This window comes from Topomyia yanbarensis, chromosome 3, assembly GCF_030247195.1.
Source record: "Topomyia yanbarensis strain Yona2022 chromosome 3, ASM3024719v1, whole genome shotgun sequence".
Classification (NCBI taxonomy): Eukaryota; Metazoa; Arthropoda; class Insecta; order Diptera; family Culicidae; genus Topomyia; species Topomyia yanbarensis.
The window spans coordinates 75332551-75350370 of NC_080672.1; the positions used below are offsets into that span (position 1 = coordinate 75332551).

The window sequence follows — 17820 nt, forward strand, 5'->3', positions numbered from 1 at the left end:
CATCAGCAGTGCTATCTTTGAAAATGAACCACCTTGGTTATGCAACTATTTTTTTCCGATCGTTTTTTAATGCAAGTAATTAACCAGTCTTCATTTCGTTATATTCTGAATTGCATATATTGTTTAGCATGTAATTTGAAATGTTCTTTGATTTGATGGTATTGTACACACTTAATTTGAATTACTGATTACAGTAAAATTTTACTGGGGTTTTGAACAGCAAACCGTTCGGTAATCAATTCAGTAAAACAAGTCGGTTACCGAACTCTCCGTAATCCGTTCTATCCAAACGTCAAAAAATACTGGTCAGTCAGCAGGTTCCTCTGAAAATGGCGACTTGATAGATGATCAGTCAGTATTTTACTCGATAATGTTTATGTACCGAAAAAACAGAAGTGCTGATAAATTCAGTTAAAAATATTGCGGGTTTCAGCAAATTATTCGAAAAATTACTGAAAATCGCTAAAAAATGAAAATTTTACCGCAATTTTTTAAACAATTTGCTGACAGCTCCATAAAAATATTACTTCACTGAGCAAGTCGGCAAAATAAATTACTGAACAACTTTTGGCTGACTTAGTATGTATCCGCCGGTTGATGCCAATCGAGCTGACATTTCTTTAGACTGAGCAAACTAATTTATTTGATTGTTAAGTGTTTATTTGACCAACTAGGAAACGTCTTTAATGCACGTGGGGAATACGCATGGTCTTGTCTGAGTGAAAAATGACAATTCGCAAGAACAATTCAAAACCAATTACCAATTTGCGGCAATCTTTTCAGCACGAGGAACAAATGTTTTATTGCCATATATAATGGTTTACTTTTAGTCCATTAAATGGTCTACTATACTGAGCTAAGAATAAGTACATACTATTTGGAGATGGGGTGTGTTTGATTCGTGCATGATATTAATATCGTTTAGGAATGTAGCTTCGATATTTTTTCTGTTTCGCATCTTCATTGTAATATCGCAACGTTTACTCGAACGAGGTGTAAACTTTCATGTTATGGGATCTCAATATGCTTGTCATAATACCTATAAATGACCATTTATAAATTCTTCCACACTATTAGTGGGAAGAGCTACGACTAATAGTGACAGATAGTAAATGGGATGGGGAGCACGTCATGTGCTTTGACGCAATCGGCTGTTTTACGCACGATTGTACGACACATGTAAGAGATTCCATAGAACATGGACACTTTTGCGTGCAGCAGCAATATTGTGCTCCTACAAAAAAGGAAAGAGTGAAATCGTTTGGTTCGTTTTAGACCAAGGGGATAAAGAGCGTAGTAATATGAGAGAAAGTTAGTTGGTATTGGAAAATCTTTGCGTGACATAATTTATGACCACAATACCACTTCTAAACTCATTGTTGATTTTATATTGTCGACAACATTCCCAACTGCCGGTTGTCCAGAGTTTAAGTTGTTTTCGATGAAACAAACTCTCGATTAACAGCTACGCAGAGTTTAAACGCCTTAACATCTAAAACATTTACGTATCCTACAGTCAATAAACTATTGAAATTTTTTATGCATGAAAATATATTCTCAGTTGCATGGCTTGCTTGAGGCGAATCCTGATTAACAGCCCACCCATTATCCAAACCGTCGTACTAATGGGAGTGTCACTGAGTCGGGGCCTTCGGTTAAGTAAGTACCACATCAACACATCCTTTCTGGTATCCCAAGTTACGGCAAAGATGGTCGTGGCCCGCAACGGTGGTTCTCAGGCGAAATTCTCGCTTTGACTGGATCAATTGCTATTCCCAAACAATGCTCCTCAAGTAGCTGGCTGGAAATGAGAGTCATCAGTTTGCAATCTACGAAGTATACTGTGCTTACGCAACGCAACGTAACCGTTAATTTGCTTAACGAAGACAGTGGAATTGACAAAAAATTCCTTAACTCTTTCATGCCCATCTTTTTTCTAACGTATAGAGGGTTTTAAATTTCTTAAAACTGTTAGGATCAAGCTACACGAAAAACTAGTTTTGATCAAGCTAGGTGCTTCTATTGCAGCGTTAGAAGCTGTTCAATTTTTTAATGCTCAATGACGGATTCCATGAGAAACCGGCCGACCGCAAAATATGACCATCGTCGATTCGAACGAAACTTTACATTTGTGTTCGGTTTATGAATCTCCATGATTTTTTCTGGCAATTTCAATATTATGATACAAGAGCAATTTTTCAAAAGGGCTTAGACGTTTCTACGTGCAATAATTTCAATTTTTTTTGATCGATTACACTATTTTATACAGTAAAACTATTTGAGAACGAAATACAGGCAATGAATACTTCTGCACGAAAAAAAACATACACTGAAAAAACTGTTGTCATTTTTCACAAAATCAAAAAAATTGATAAAAATTCAAATTGCAAAAAAAAACATTTTTTCTATTTTTTTATATTTTGTCAACAAAAATCTAAAGAGAAAAGGAACATTTTGAATGTAATTTCATGATGGAGAAATTATCATCAAAAAAGTTTTTATAACAATAACTTTATACATGTTTTTAAATTTCATACTAATTGACATACAAAACTGTAATTTTATTACAGAATATAATTCTTAGTATCATTTTAAATTAAAAGGCATTTAACAAATATCTTCCAAAATGCGACAGTTTTCGAGATATTTGGAATTTTGCTGTTATGAGAATTTTGATTTAAAATGGCGTTTGGAATCATATTTAAAAATAAAATTGTACTTTTGATTGCAAATATGTAGTATGAATTAAAAAAAATTGTCAAAAGTTGTTAGGAAAACTTTTTTATTTATCTATAATCCAAATACACTGAAAAAGCTTCTGTTACGTCTTTTAAAACGATAAACATTAGACTTTTGACAATTTATGATGGGGTAACGCGACTAACTTTTAAAAAGAACATAATTACATGAATTAATTGTTTTTGTTGGAGCAAAATTCCAAACATCTCGTAAACTGTCGCATTTTGGAAGATATTTGTTAAATGCATTTTGTTTTAAAATGATACTTAGAATTATATTCTGTAATAAAATTACAGTTTTGTATGTCAACTAGGATGAAATTTAAAAACATGTATAAAGTTATTGTTAGAAAAACTTTTTTGCTGTTAATTTCTCCATTATGAAATTCAAAATGTTTCCTTTCTATTTAGATTTTTGTTGACAAAATATAAAAAATTAGAAAAAATGTTTTTTTTGTAATTTAAATTTTTATCATAAATTTTTGTTTTTGTGAAAAATGACAACATTTTTTTCAGTGTATATTTTTTCGTGCAGAAGTATTCATTACCTATAACTCGTTCTCAGATAGTTTTACTGTATAAAATAGTGCAATCGAACAAAAAAAATTGGAATTATTGAACGTAGAATCGTTTAGGCCCTTTTAAAAAATTACGCTTGAGTCAAAATACTCTTATAGACTGTGGAAAAAGTTTAGTTTTCCATGCCGGTTGAACCTGTAAAGTTTTATCGGAATCTGAGATGGTCGGACACGGTTTTAGAGATTTTCGGACGGACCTTCGTGGAATTCCTCTAATGCGATTCCCCTAGAATGTTTACAATAATCCATTTGCTGAGAAAAGCAAGTTGAAGACAGTCTAAATTGATAAATTTTATAAATTTTCAATAATAATTCAAGGCGACTAGGCCGGATTCTCAGTAAATAACATGCTGGTATAAAAATATAGGTGGGTAAACTCTGCGACTTAACCAGAGTATCTTCAACAGAAACGCATAAACTACCAGTCACAGCTCCTAATAAATATCTTTTTAGTATATCAATTTTAATTTACAGTCTCCTTAGTAAATGCTACGTCCGTCGCTTTTGAATACCTGGTTTCGAATGATTGCACAAATATTTACATGAAATTAACGACAACCCGAACAAACTTCGATCGGATGTTTTGAAAAATATTGTTTTCGGTGTTTATGCAAGTTTCCAACGGGACTGAATGTAAATGTAATTGTTGATGAAGGAACAACCATTCAAATAAATTGTTAATATGGTTTTATGCTAGCTCTGATTTCCGTTATTGTCACGTACAGAATGAATCGCCCAGCAGAAGAAACATTTTCCAATAGGCGTTTCGGTAGCACGAAACGAAACGAAACAAATACAGCAGCATCAGTAAACTGTCTTTGTGTGCAGACACTACAAGCAAATTTGCAGTGAACTTATATTTAAAATTTCACATAATTTAGGCTTTGTCCAAAATATACTGGAAAATTACGATTTTTTCTGAGCTGCTTTCCATTTTTTTTCTGAAAATCAATTTTTGGCGTTATTTATAGAAATCATAGATATTGTGTAGTTTAATACAACATTAGTGAAGCTTTTACCGACTGATCGCAACAAAAATTGTGTGATCCCGTACAGCACAATGAAAGTTATTAATGGTAAAACAATCATACACGTTTTTCAAACTTTTGGGAAGGTGTCCTATATACAAAAGTATGTCAATGAAATGAAAACTTTGTTAATAATTTCTGAAATATAATATAGTATATTAACCAATTAATTTACAAAATATTATGGGAGGGAAATGCAATCATTTTTTCTTTTGCAACACTCTCTGGCTGCCTTGCCCGTACCACTCCCTGGAACCGCCAGTGCCATTCCATCGTTCAACAAGGATAGATCTCATTAAAATATTCGTGATAGTAGATCATTATTTTTCCGCGGCAGGCGTGGGCAACCTAGGAAATACCAGTGACGGTGAAGAGTTGTACACCTTGCCAACATCCGTTAGGTATGCTGTGAACGGTGTAAATGTTGACGTAACAGGGTCTTTAAACATATGCGGTTTTTGATCTTTTCCGATGTAACTGTCATTAAATATACGTAGTCGAATTTTTTTATCGCATTTCGGGGAATAAGATAATGAATAAAAATTATTTTATAAAATTGAATTAATAGGGCTACAACTTCCATTCAATTCCTTGATTTCTGTTTTTTGTCAAATATGCTACCCATGTGGCTAAAACCATTCTCAAATAGAGACGTGCTTACATTTTCGTAGAAGTTTGACGGGTTGGACTTAAATATTTTGTTATATTTTCATACAAAAAATCATTCATTTCGAAATGCGTAATGCCATTCCCGACTTGCAACACCCACTTACTCTTTCTGTTGGTGCCTTTCTATCGCGCGAAACAAGGAATACGCGTTCCATGTACAATTAAATTACAACACATCTCAATTATCCGAAATTCAACTGCGTTTAAATTTATCTTCAATCGGCTATTTCTCGGAAAAATTCCCAACTTGCTCACTCCTCTCGATGTGCACTGGACATAAACAGAAACAAACGCATACACCATAAAAACACACACACTTGTTGCATCCAGGACAGAAAAATCGCCCTGCGCAATCACGATTCAAATTTGAATCGAGTGCAATTTTCTCGTGAAATAGAGTGATGATGTAGGACGAAAACTGTCTGACGATGCAATGCGATGGCTTCGCGGCATGCGGCAGTTTCTGCGAATGCATTTTTCCTTTCGACCACCAGAGTGCAGCTCAGCAATTCGTTACGCCTTAGCCAGCGTTGTTTGAAGCTAAAAATAAAGCCATTTCATTATTCTATCCTACATGATGCGGGCGAATTGCTTTTCTGGGGACCCCGGCAGTTCAAAGGAAGGATGCCGCCGAAGGTAGATTGGTGAAAATATTTAGTGATAATTTTTCAAATTTCAAACTTCAATCAGCTTTCATGCGTTTCTGAGAGTACGAAGTGGCACGTAACATAAATTAGAGGTGATAGATGGCGAGCGTATGAGATCGATCAAAAAGCTGACGATGTGGAAAACTGACGTGATAAGTGGAAAAGTGTGAATACAGCGGCGACTGGTGTAAACAGATTAATTAGTGTGGTGGTGGCGTGGCTACAGAGTCTGGCATTAGCAACTTCGGTGACGTTCGTGACGAGTGGGTGAGAAAAACCTTGTGAGGTGATCGACGGGATTGCCAGCGCTCCGACGAGATCGCTGGCGCAACGTTAAGGAACAGGAATTCAACGGAAATTTTACGACATCTAGAAAAACGGAAGAGTGAATAGAGTGAAAATGGATACCAGGCAAAGCAGCAGTTGTATATTGTATAAAATTGGACTGCTTCTGCTACTTGTTCAAGGTAATTTAAAGTCTTACATATCAGATAGGGTGATGAGCCTATTTGCGCCATGTTTCTATTATCACCCTACCCATTTGAAGCCGTTGGTTAGAGCAGTGTCTACCATCTTTGTTCAACGCATTGAGTCAAATGGTAGCGCAACAATAGGGGCACTCGATTCGAGTTTTCATTGTGCTCAAACACGAGTATTTTACTGTTTTCAACGTAATTGTGTTATTATATTGGTTCTTAACAACGAAGCAAAGCGGTTGATGTAAATTTTTACGCATTCCATTGATTGTAAGGCAAGAAATTACCGAATTAGTGAGGCACCTTGCTTAGTATGGTGAAAATAGGCTCATCATCCTACATATAAATATACAAAAAATACTGTGATGGAATTTCGCACGCTGTCGTTTTTATGAGATTTTCATGTTATTCGTTAAAAGTTCAGCTGAAAGTTGAAATTTGAAACTGTTATAGCGGTAAGCTTGAAGCTAGCTGGTACCGGCACACTGTATTATCTTTGATTTTAGGCCTGAGTTCAATCAGGTCTAAGATGTCAGTACCTGTCACTGCAGAAATGGCTGCATTCTGCAGCAAAATGAAAACAGTGTAAAAGGCCGCTATGTTCCTCTTGCATACATTTCAATAATTTGAATCAACTTTTCGACCTTTATGTGCAATATTTTGGCCCATGTTGCACACAAACCATATGAGGGCAAGTAAGCAAGTTTTATCCCGTACGAAAAACAGCTATAATCGAGTTTTAAATGATATTTTTTGATACTCTTTATGGTCCTGCACAGAATGTGCTACACGCTCATTTCAAAACGCCACATCGAAGAGTTATATTGCAGGTCAGCAGAGGTCGAATCATGTTTAAACAAACCGTTGAACGAAATTTTATAATCGGATTCAGAAAAGCATTAAATTCAAATTGTTTTCGTTTGTTAGTTTATCGATGGATATCAAAATGCCCACATTTTTTAGTTATTTTAACAAGACGAATAAAAAGAAAAGAATAAGAAATCACATTTTCTCACAAAGAACACAATTAGCAAGTGGAAGTTTATTTATATTTTTACTGCCTTCGAAAGAGTCCAAACTAAGATTAAATAAAAGATTGTAAATAAAGCCATGGCATATAACCTAAGTAACACTTTTAAATAAGACGGCAAACAATCTGTCACAAATATTCTCATTTTGATCGTTATTTAAATGATATCGAAGCTTGCTTATATTGTTTCATTATTTATAATTTTCCCCCAGATCTTGGACGAACAGATATGCACAGGGTATGAAAGAGTTGTGAAAATTTAGACTAGACAGATGACTTGGCAAAATGACGCAAAAAGTTGAATACGGTAGAATCGCCTAAATCGTGTCGGAACTTAAGGGGGTTGTGTAAGGTACTATCGACAGAAAATTAGATTCTTAAATTTTTTTCGATGCATTGTTTGTCTATTCAGTCAGGTGCCACGTTGAAAACTGGTTTTGCGGTGCGCATCATAACTAAAAATCTACTGCACCAATCGTTGAGATATTTGTGCTGTTGTCTTTCACATCATTCCACAAGTAACTAAGGGAGCTTTTATTTTTTGGTCGATTTTCGAATTTTTCGCAGCACTTTAAGCCAAAGTCCGATTAGTGCTAAAAATGATAAACATGCTATTGTAAAAACAATAATATTAAGAATTTTGCAAAAAGCTCTTGTAGTTACCTGGGCAATGATGTGAAGAAGAAGAACTGTGCAAAATTCAGAACGATTGGTCCAGGAAATTCTAAATTATGGTTTACACCGCATTTTGTGGAGGTGCTTCCTTAAGATTCACTGTCTGCATCCAGTGTCAGGTTAAATTTGTAAAGTTATAATTGTCAATTCATTATAAGACAGATTGCAGACTATAGGAAGTAAATAATTGTAATTTATAATTATGTAACCGGGATTTGAAACTTTCTCAATTTTTACATGACGTCAGCAAAATTTCGTTGAATTGAACGTTTTAGCAAATCAAAGATGTTGAAAGCTCTGCAATTCGGATTTAACTCATTTGACAGATTTACTTCGCTGAAAATCAGCTTTTGAAATCGTCAAATTCTCAGCTCAATTACTGAACTTTTGGTATTTCAGGCTTGATTAAGCTCAAGCTCAAGGTCAGGCTTGATTAGGTAATCGTGCTGATAATTTGAATTACGTCATTTTCAGCAAAGTAGGTCTGCCAAATTCTATAGGCATGGTTAGTGGAGTAGTTGGGTAGGACTGTATAATAAGCCCCACCAGGCTAAAATGTCAAATTTCTATTCCAAGGACTACATAATTATCTGAAGCAAATAAATAATTGTACTTGGTATTTTTCATGTGCTGCAGAACAGCAGCTAACACAAACGTTTCAAAAGCATTCGTAACCGAGCGCTCGTTCGTTGCACGCGCGCATTGTTTGGTGTAACATTACCTTGAGTTAGGCGATATCGGTGAAGGTGTTTATCCCAGCAAGGGCTGGAGTATAAACATTATAAACAATAAATTGTGTCAGGCAGTGCAGTGTAGTGCGGTGCTAAACAGTTTTCTTACCAGAAAGACCGCTTTGTTTAGACGAGCTATACCAGCTCTCTACTGTGTGAAGGTCACGCGGGTGACAGATAAAATAAACGAAGGATCAATCCACCTACCAGCTCGTCAGGAACCAACTGGTGAAGCGTTCCGTTTTTACTTTTCTTATCGTTGTTTTCATTGTTTTTATATTTTTTAAATTTTGGTTTAAGTTAAATAGTGCGGTCGAGCGTGTTGCTCCCACAACAAAATGGATCAAGGAGAAGGATCTTCCTCCAAAGATGAATCTTTTGGGGAAGAGGGACACCTATTTAATTCGGAGACAGAAGATCCACCTTCCTCACTTCCTCCCAATGTCTCACAGCCTCTCCGAGTCAAGATTTACCAGGATGGATCCGCTGGTCCTTGGGTGGTATGCTTTCTGCCCAAAAATCAACCGTTGAACAGCATAACTGCAGCGCGGGAGCTGACAATACGTTACTCGCCCGTAACCGGGATTAAAAAGGTTCAGTCAGATAAACTGAGCGCAGTCGTTACTGACTTGAAACAGGCCAATTATATCGTTAGCAATAGCCTCTTTACGATGGAGTATCGGGTCTACATTCCCTCTCGTGATGTGGAGATTAACGGTGTGGTAAGTGATGCGGGTCTAATTATCGATGATCTGATGAATGATGAAGATGGCCGCTTTAAGGACCCTAACATTCAATCAGTTAAGATTTTGGAGTGCAAGCAATTGCACTCAAAGTCCATCAAAGATGCTATCAATCAGACTCGTTTCGCGTAATCTTCGCCGTATCTGCACTTCCGAGCTACGTTGAAGTGGGAGGAGCTCGTCTTCCTGTGCGTCTGTTTGTACCGCGGGTCATGAATTGTTCCACTTGCAAGCAGCTAGGTCATACGGCCACCTAGTGTAGCAACAAGCAACGGTGCGGCAAATATGGGGAACGCCATGCAGATGATTCTTGCAGTAGGCCCGCTGAGAAGTGTGTTTACTGTGGGGAGAATCCGCATGCACTTCTGACATGCCCAACATACAAACTTTTAACTGGAGTCGACTGTTTCCAATTTTTAGGTTAGGCTTTGCAGTCTAATTTTTAAGCAAAAACAAACTATTTTGTCTTCGTCCCGATGAAGACAAAATAGTTTGTTTTTGCTTAAAAATTGGACTGCAAAGCCATACACCTAACCAACATACAAACTTCGAATAAACTGAAGCGTTCCGCCAAAGATCGCTCTAGACACTCTTACGAAGAAATGCTTACAAGAACTGTTCCATATTTAAGGTCTTTTCAAGGGGCTATGTGGTGTTTGAACCCATGAGTATTTGCTCGGTTAACGCCTCTAACGACACTTGTGAGGGGCATTCTTTGGCTCCACTTGGAAACACTAGGAAAAGACCTAATCCAAGCTGACCCGAACTTCCACGTAAGGGTCTTAGATTGTCCCAAACAAGGGTACGAAATAAAAATAATCCATCAACTGGAAGTTCTGCTATAAATCCGAAGATAATACCTCCTGGTTTTGGGAAATTGAGATACAACCAGGAGTTCCCAGCACTCCCCGGGGCAACAAAAATCCCAAGTGATCCCATTTTACAGTCAGAAACTCAACCTAACACGGGATTCCTTAAATTTTTTGACATTGTGGAGTGGATATTTACAGCTTTCAACTTTACCGTTCCTCTGAAAAGTTTGCTGGTTGCTATTGTACCAACAGTAAGAACATTTTTAAAACAGTTTACTGAACAATGGCCACTCCTTGCAGCGATCGTATCATTCGATGGCTAACTTATTGAACAGAATCACGGATCTGATCACTGTCTTGCAGTGGAACTGCAGAAGTATTATCTCCGAAATTGATTCATTAAAACACCTGCTAGATTACAATAATAGTGATGCACTTTCCCTATGTGAAACATGGCTTACTTCTAATATAAACCTCAATTTCCACGATTTTAACATTATCTGCTTGGATCGAGAAGACTCATATGGAGGGGTACTTTTAGGGATCAGAAAGTGCTACTCAAACAAATGATTCAAAAGAGGTAAGTTTCCATTATTTTTCTATAAGCATTTGATTTAATTTGAAATGGTCAGATTTAGCTGAACTGTCTGACTACTAAATATAATGTCAGTCCTTGGAGTGGCCAGCGACTAACAAACAACTCCATAACGTTCTCTATAATATGCACCTTTATTAGCAAAATAACGTTTTAGCCAATTATGAATCTTAAATAATTCTAATTTTACTTTGTTTAAGCTAAATCGAGTATTCCAAAATTGTTTTAAAAGATAAATACGTCAGACCAGGCATTGCATTTATCGCTCATATGAGTAAATGTGTCCGGATAATTTGCTACTGCGACAATAAAAACTCACATTTCCACACGAGAAGTTATTGGCACTCACACAACTCCTCCGGATAAATACAACGTGTTATTTCTCTGGATAAAGAAAACCGCCGGAGAATGAGCGAATGAGTTTATCATGGTATCCTTTTTGCGTTCGCTGCCTTGATGTCGCTATTCCAAAACACGAAAAAACAAGTTATACTTCTGTCATACTTCTTTGACGCTTTTCTTTGAAATTAAGTGTACATTCTGACGCTTTCATTGATTTCCACGAAATTAAAATATTGTCACCTTCTCCGGTGAGAAGGTAAAAATCAAATAAATTTTATCCGGAAAATTTATTCTCACACTATTTGTGAAGACGGAGAATTTCGCGACTCATCTTATCTCGGAAAAGTTGGACATCGGATAAGCCTCTTCTCGCGTGAGTGAGAGCGAATTACAATGCCTGCATCAGACGATTAAATGGCGTAAACAGTAAATTTTCATTGCCGATATTGCCGATCAGAACGCAGTAATGCAAATGGCAGCATCATGTTACCAGAAGAAGACAAAAACATGCAAAAATTTGTCATGCTCCTCTTGCGCACATTTCGTTGTTTTCAATTCTCTTTTCGGCTTTCTTCTGCAAAAATATGGCTCTCTTTGCTCGCAATAAAGATGACAATAAGGAAGCCAGTTTGATCAGGTAGGAAAGACAAGCACCGTCGAACTATATCTACGCGCATTTTCGATTTCCTCGTTCTTTCCTTCACTCTACACGCTTGATTCCAATTGCACATCAAAGGGTTACAGTAGAGCATGTTTGGATAAATTGAATCGATTCGAATTCATATTCAGATCGAAGTTGTTTTTGAGAATTGCAAACAGAACTGCAATAATAATTGTCTTGATTCTTTTCTTTTTGCACATCGCTTTGAGAACAAGTAACATATTTTCACGAATTATTGCCTATATATCTATCGTATCACACAGCAAAGAAAATAAATAACGATAGAAAATTAGTTTTTTTTTCTAGGGGATAGATCCAAATAGATGAAAATCGGATATGAATAGTAAAATTCAGTATTTTATGAGTTTTCTTATTTACACTCCTGGTTAACAAATCGAATTATCAATTGAATGTTAACAGCTGATAATTAGCTCCGCAAATACCCTAAGCTAAGATTAAATATCAGATTTTAAATATGTGCATTGTTCCAATAAGAACAAGCTCTCATAAAACATCTAAATGCAAATTATTTTGAAATTAATCGCGAATGCAACGGTAATCAATATATTGGTTTCAATTGCTGGCATATGCTTCAATAGTTCTGAATCACCGGTACATATATCTACTCTACTTATCTACTTTTCAAAAATATACCTTGAGCGGCGAATCAGAAAATATTACGACATACTAACCCGTCAGATTAATATATTAATTAACTCTTGAAATAATTAAACAGATATAAGATTCTGTCAGTTGTCGTAATTTTAAGTTTGTTCAAAGGGGAATTGTTTATAAATGGCACAAATAGTTACTGGGTGTTCGTAAAAATATATTGCTAGGATGCTGAAAACTTCAATTTCTGTTTTAATGTACTTATTATTTTATTCATAAATTCGTAGAAATTTTATTAGCAAATAAAATCTTTCCAATCTGCATTGATGCATTACAGAAATACATCTATATTCTCTGTCTGTCACAGTGCAAACAAAAATATGAAATATAACACTTGTGAATTTAAAATGGTCATTCTGCCAAAGTTTAATTTTTTGTTTGACCTTTGTTTACTTTTTATTTAAACCTTGCTGAAAAAACGCTTTTAATCCACCTAACAGTGTGATGAGACATTTCTTATAACTCTTATCACTCTCTTCGGATATTATATCGTTTGAGAACATTTAGAACTTGATGTTTCGCGATGTTTTTGATAACACATACTACATGGGATAGTGGCAGGACTCAGAGAATCGCTCAAATCAGCATAGGACAACATCAGTGCTAGAAATCTCAAACCAAATCAATGGGAAAGCGAAAAAATGGCCCATGGACAAGAATTATCGTTAATGCTCTGTTAATAAAATATCTAAATTGTGGTGGGAAAACTGAATTTTCCTAAAGGGGTTATTTATTTATCATTCGCATGTATGAAAAAAGCCTTATGTTTACATTTGTGAGTATCGCCCCTTTCACAAAAAAGCGTTGAAATGAAATCGCAGCTCCTGATGTCACGCTATCTCTGAAGTGCATGCGTGCATAGTTCCAAATTTTACTTCGACATCGACTTTTTCTAAAGGTGACTTCCCAGTAGTATCCTTGATTTGAATTATTATCGCTAATCCTAATGCCAAAGAACAAATAAAAACCTCTCGAAAACGAACCGTTTGGGGAAATCATCATCATTACTGGAATTTTCATTTTCACGAAACTTTTCGATAGCCTTCCGTCACTTGCGTTAATGCACTGGGTGCACAGTGCTCCGAAAATCTAGCGAAATCGTCTTAGGGCACCAGCGGGTCTAATTCAGAGCTATCTGCGCGGCGAGTTAAATCTGTAAAACTAAAAATTATTTTCTATTCCATAATTTTCATTTCAGCAATTCGAGAGATCGTGCTCACCGCAAGCCATGAAAAATAGACTACGTTGTGAAGCGACGGTCACTATTTATTAAAAAATCACGGTTAAATAAAAAATTAAACTATTAAAAAATTTCAAATAGTTTATAATTTTCACAAACTTATTAGGAAAAATTGTTTAATAAGCTTTCGTAATATTGTGTAGGAAAAAAGCTGAAAATTTCAGTATTTTCTCTATCTGCAACGAAACGGTATACGAATTGGAATAGGTTCGCCAAATTTTGGAAGAAGTCTATAAAATAACCCCTTGAAAGCTACTTAAAAATTGTTGTAGTTCGATGCAATAAAAAAAACATATTTGGCAATTCATATTTGGCTGATAAAATTGGGGTGTCAATGTATTATAATAGATATTCAGCGTTCGAAGAAGTTTCTGTGAACGAGTGTAGAACGACTTTGTTTCTACTTACTTGAAGTCAGCGGCGTAGCCAGAAATTCGGTTTGGTGGGGGTTTGGTGAAAATCGATCTTACTGTCCAAACGGCATAATTCCGAAACCATAATTTTTGAAGTTTTAAAATTATGCAGAATTATTTTACAGAAAATAGTAACAAGGTTCGTATCTTTAGCGAATTTGTTGAGACTTTATTGTAGTCATGAATATTAACCTGAGAAAATTCACCATACATACTTCTTGGACGATATACCGTCAAAATTATTTTATCAAATAATGCGCTGTTTAACGTTTGTAAAACTCATCGAAGATACTAAACCTCCGAAATTTGCGGTTTCAAAATGATGTTATCTTGACCTTAAATTACTGTTTTTAAACATTTGACCTATACATACAATTGGTCATACAACAAAAATCAAATGCTCATCAAAATCGATCAGAACCTGCTAGAGTCGAATGTAAATCGTAATTTTTCATAAATTTCTCTCTACATTCGGAAAGTGTTATCCTCGTTATTAATCATATTACGTTTTCGTCTCAACTCGACACATTCCCAAAATAAAAACCTGTTTTAATCCATCTAGTGGTGCAATTGTGCTTGTCTTATTTGTCCAGACTACGATTCCATGGCTGGTTATGTTCAATACAATGGTGGAAATGAATATTACATGTTCAGTACGATTTGCACATACATACAATGGATCGACAGCCACGATCTTGAGATACTATGTGATACTGAAACATCGCTTGAAACCAGCGGCGGCTCATGGAGAAAGATCCGGGAGGTCCAGGTCCTGCCGAAAATTTTCAACTTGTTAAGAAATTTTAAATAAGTTTTAATTTTAAAGTAGCAACCCCTCACTGCATACTCTCTCTGGGCCGGTATGATTAACGATTTTTAGAGTGATTGCATAACCTTTCTATATGAGAAAGGCAAAAATGTACCAAAGTCCAAAGAAGTCAATTTTTGTCAAACATCTCAATGTTTCATGCATTTTAAAGTCATTTGGCATCGAAAATACAAATTTGATTTTGAAAATTTTTATTTCAGATTATATGGGAATTTGCTGTGTGATTGCACTCTTCAACTCGTAACTCCGGAACCGGAAGTCCAATCAATAAAAAATTCAATAGCAGCCGATGGGAAGGTTGTACCTTTCATTTGAGACTAACTTTGTGCAAATCGGTCCAGCCATCTCTGAGAAACAGAGGTCACATTTTTTTTCCACATACACACATACACACACAGACATTTTCCGATCTCGACGAACTCAGTCGATTGGCATATGACACTCGGCTCTCCGGGTCGGGATTAGATTGACGAATTTTAGAGTGAATGAGAAAGGCAAAAACATTTTTAGCAAATGTTGAAAGTTATGCATTTTTTGGTGAGCAGTTCTATGTTTCATAGACATTAAATCAATTTTAACTTCGCTTCCTATTAAATAAAGACCCTTATTATAGTACATCTCTACAAAAGCGAGTTCAATTTGAAAAGAAATCTGAGGATTATGATTGATTACAGAACTCTGGAATTTTCTAATGGAATGTTTTCAGGCAGGAATTTGATATTGATGCAATTAGACAACTGTGAAATCAAGACCAATAGATCAGTTACATATCAGGACCCCATTCCGACAATTTATCAAAAGTCCTAATGATGTTAACAACAACAGGTTATCAATCTACGGATCAGATAATTGTTATTGTAATATTGAATTAAATCAGTCTGCATCAATAAATTTTCAGCTTCAATCCAATATTTTTTGGGTGTTGTGGGGGGGGGGGGGGTGTTGTATGGTGTTAAACCCCAAAACCTCCTCTTGGCTACGCCGTTGCTTGGAGTTATTTTTTTCGCTTTTCATTTTCCGATATGTTTCAGATGGATCCGATGGTTATAAGTTAGAAAAATTGCAGTCAGAAGGTTCGCACAAATGAACATTTTTGTACTGATAAGTTATCAAGTTCCTTCCAGACAACTTGGAAGTGTTCGGTGATTATTTCTATCGGTTGTAGATAGTAAAATAAAATACAAAATTCGTTTTATCGAAATAATGTTTGGCTTATTTCAATGGATTATTACTATATTGAACAATAAATAGGCGAGAAAGAGTAATCAACAAACAACAAGCCATAACTTTTAAAGTATTCAAAATAGATATTTAAAGTCTTAAGTAAAGTTATTCGCAAAAGTAAGAGCTACAAATTTTCTGAAGACATCATTTCGATATAATCACTTCCAAGAAAATTTGTGCAAATATCTCACTCATAGGGGGATTAATCAGCAAAAGCACAATTCCAAAAGAAAGACCATATTACCTCCATTAAATTCTCTGAAGATACTATTGACCTAAAATAAGCCGTTTTGGCGTTAATAATAGATTATATGTTTTTGGTCATATTTCTGGCAATGGGAAATGATAAAAATCTTTCGTCCGAATTTAATGTTAAATATCTATTTTGATAATAGTCCGATTTCTACAATCTATAGCTTGTTCGAAAGGTATTCGTTAAATCTGTCTTAAAATATATAAATTGTTAATCTATATTGTCAATTTCGGCAGATAATTTAAAAAAACTGCAAAAAACGCCATTTTTACGCATTCAAACATTCATATCTTGGAAACTAACTATCAGAATCAAAAACAAATTAATAGCGTTCATACTGTTTTTTAGTTCTTTCATTTAAAATTGGTTTGGATAAGATCGGTTCAGCCATTGCTGAGAAACACGAATGAGAATTTGTCCGTTACATACACACACACAGACACACACACACACACAGACATTGTCCCAAATCGTCGAGCTGAGTCGATTGGTATATAAGACTCGGCCCTCCGGGCCTCGGAAAAAATCTTGAAAGTTTGAGCGAATTCTATACATTTCTTTTATAAGAAATGTAAAAACGTGTACAGTTTTAATTCGCAGAGTGTGATCTTTATAATTGGTATCGTGTCATTCTACATTTTTAGTTCATTTTGCATTAAAATTGAAATATTTCAAATAATTTTTCAATGAAAGTTTAAAATAACTATCATAGCACCAGTTACAACCGATGGTTCAACCACCTCAAACTCGACGAGCTTGTATTCGAACTGAATGAAATCATGCATATGTACACCAATTTATTTTCATTTGTGCTTTGAATATTAATAATATCACTACAAAATGATGTACATCATCGACCAACACAGAAACAAATATTTTGCAATTTTAAATTTATTTTCATGCACATATTTGGAGCATGATTATAAATGTAAAACTAAGTTCCAACACAAATACACACAACTTGTCGAACCTTCTTCAACGAATTTTAGTACAATTTTACACGTTGATTGAAAATTACAGTTTCATTAAACTGGACAGCAATGCACTTTAATGTGTTTTTAATCCAACATTGCTGTGAAAAAATTGACATGTAATATTACACGAATGAAAATGTAAAATCGTATGGTTTTTAATGCTCCAATTGAGTGCATCGAATTCAACTTAATTTTCAATCAAATTTTTGATTCCAGTTTTGTATATTTACATTCGTATTGATTTACATGTCGTTCAAATTTCATTATTTTTTGGAGTGAACTATCAACTATCCGGCAAAGTTAAAGTTCTGAGTTCAGAAACATGTCGGCTATAAGTTGACAAATTTGTTCTCACACGCTATGGAACGAAACATATAACGAAGAAATGTTATTTTAATGCAAGAAAATATCGGGATGAAAAATAATTCACCGTATTGTCTAATTTACTCATTTTCTTTAACTTGAATTCATTGTTTTTAACATTGTCGTG

General features: G+C 35.2%; 1 protein-coding gene across 4 annotated transcripts in view; it reads left to right on the forward strand.

The window, feature by feature from the left end:
* Nucleotides 1–17820, forward strand: part of LOC131689454 (uncharacterized) — a 37608-nt gene that overhangs the window by 5633 nt on the left and 14155 nt on the right. For 3 of the 4 annotated variants that reach the window (XM_058974548.1, XM_058974547.1, XM_058974549.1), the window contains exon 2: nt 5704–6127. In XM_058974548.1, coding sequence (XP_058830531.1) covers nt 6061–6127 — 67 coding nt within the window. In that variant the 5' untranslated portion in view covers nt 5704–6060. The remainder of the gene's footprint in view (nt 1–5703; nt 6128–17820) is intronic. The other variant, XM_058974550.1, reaches the window with a different exon arrangement.